The 2500-nt window shown below is 41.7% G+C and overlaps 1 protein-coding gene across 1 annotated transcript in view; it reads left to right on the plus strand.

The window, feature by feature from the left end:
• The window catches only part of LOC123509085 (procollagen-lysine,2-oxoglutarate 5-dioxygenase 2-like), a 36537-nt gene that overhangs the window by 25806 nt on the left and 8231 nt on the right, over positions 1–2500 (plus strand). Inside the window, 1 exon segment of the mRNA XM_045263220.1 lies at positions 1215–1219. Within this exon segment, the coding sequence (XP_045119155.1) occupies positions 1215–1219 (5 nt within the window).

Raw genomic sequence — 2500 nt, forward strand, 5'->3', positions numbered from 1 at the left:
AGCTATGCCATTTGTGGAGTGGTTTAAAGTTAGCTACATGTCAAATCGCAAATCCATTTTAGACAAAGAAGTGTTAAAGGTGTGTAGAAGGCATTATGGGTACGTAATTACCAAGGGAAGAAGTCAGAGGGTGAATTTGGGACTCTCTACAAAGACTCAGACCAGTAGAGACGGCGATGCTGATACCAGGGACGGGAAGGAGTGTGGGTGGACAGAATAAAATGGAAAGACGTGACGAAGCGTGACATGAACAAACTTTAGGCTTATATTCTCAAACACCTCTACGCTTCACCTCTATTTCAAAAGGCTTATTCAAATTTACACCAGTTTTTTAAGGAGTTTTTAAGGTTCTAGAGACAAAGTGATAAGATTTTTACATTACTAACTGGGGAAACACACTTGAAAACCCCGCTAATTATCTCTGTGGCCTTGGAAAACAGTCACGCTGATAGAGCAAAGCGTTGGACTACAAGAAGACGCAATGAAGAGAAACAGAAGGAAGTTAATTTGAGCGGCTGACATTGCTACACATTGGGAATAAGGTAGTAGGAAGAAGAAGATAGGAAAGTTATGATATATAGCTGGATATGTATTAATATATAGACTGCAATCCGAGTGTAACAAAAAAATATATATAATTCAGTAATGAAACCGAGGAATATAGAAGAAAGATTAGAGGAAAGCGGCTAACCATACTACACACTGGGAATGAGGTCGTAGGAAGAAGACAAAGAATTATACGGTGGAATGTCCGAGTGTAGGTTGGGCTTCCTCACTCAGGGCAACGGTTTCCTAGCGGGTGGGCTTTGAGATAGGAGGTACCACAGAAAGTATCCCCTTTACCCCAGAAATTCCGATGAAAAGCCCACATGGTAGAAATAGAAAAAAAAAAAGAAAAAAAAGAATGAAGTTTGATCAGAATGACTCAACTATTTGCCTCATTTTTATTTTATTTTTTTAATTTCTACCCTGTGGGGTTTTCACGGGAATTTCTGGGGTAAAGGGGATACTTTTCAGGGTACCTCCTATCTCAAAGCCCACCTGCTAGGAAACCGTTGCCCCGAGTGAGGAAGCCCAACCTACACTCCGACTGTGGACAGGATTCGAACCCGTGCGCTTGGAGACCCTCGGACCCCAAAGCACGTAGGGTTCCACTGTGCGCGGCGGTTGACGAGGCTTGGATGAAGAGCAGCACCTGTGACACGTTACGGTATCCACGCTAACGGCTGGGATGCGCCACGTTTCCATTACGTATACGATTCGTCCGTTAGAGATTTCTTACAAACGGATCCCATACTTACGAAGGAAAGCCGCGCGGAAGACGGACGGAGACGGAATGTACGGTATGAAAAAATTGCTGAGTCTATGGGGAGCTTTGACCCCTTCAGTACTGGGACACATTTTTACCTTCAGATTTGTGTACGATTAGACCATTTTATTGACATTAGGAAGGGTATATAGAGGGCAGAAGCTTAATGGTCACAGTCTTCACTATTTTAATCCCCACATAAGTTTCTGAAGCTGTACACAACCACCAAATAGTAAGCAGAATGAATATGGAAACGTGTCATGGTACTGAAGGGGTTAAAAGAAGATTAGATAAATTTATAAATGGGAATGACAGATGAAATTAACCCCTTCAGTAGCAGGACGTGTTTCCATATTCATTCTGGTTACTGTTTAGCGATTTTATACAGCTTCAGAAACTCATGTGGGGAATTAAAATAGTGAAGACTGTGACCATTAATATTCTGACCTCCATAGACCCTTCCTAATGTCAATAAGATGGTCGAATGGTACACAAAACTCACATTTCCATATTCATTCTGCTTATTATTTGGTGATTTTAAACAACTTCAGAAACTCATGTGGGGGATTAAAATAGTGAAGACTGTGGGCATCAATCTTCTGACCTCCATAGACCTTTCCTAATGTCAATAAAATGATCTAATCGTACACAAATCTGAAGGTAAAAATGTGTCCCAGTACTGAAGAGATTAAAATAGTGAAGACTGTGCCCATTAATCTTCTGCCCTCCATACACCCTTCCTAATGTCAATAAAATGATCTAATCGTACACAAATCTGAAGGTAAAAATGTGTCCCAGTACTGAAGAGATTAAAATAGTGAAGACTGTGCCCATTAATCTTCTGCCCTCCATACACCCTTCCTAATGTTAATAAAATGATCTAATCGTACACAAATCTGAAGGTAAAAATGTGTCCCAGTACTGAAGGTGTCAAAGCTCCCCATGGTACACAAATCTCAAAAATAGAAATGCATCTCAGTACCGAAGGCGTTGAGTGGCTTTGATCATTGAGGGACTGCCACGTTTACCTCGAGAGTTTGCTGCAGCTTCCCTCACTGTCTTGCCTGCTTAGGGAACACTTTCATGGACTCCAGCGTAACAAGCCTTGAAGTACGGAAGCACCACGGAAGCGAAACGAATCTGAACTGTACAGTGTGAACCGGCCCTTACTGATTCATGTCTGTCTGTCTG

This window comes from Portunus trituberculatus, chromosome 26 (assembly GCF_017591435.1).
Source record: "Portunus trituberculatus isolate SZX2019 chromosome 26, ASM1759143v1, whole genome shotgun sequence".
Lineage (NCBI taxonomy): Eukaryota > Metazoa > Arthropoda > Malacostraca > Decapoda > Portunidae > Portunus > Portunus trituberculatus.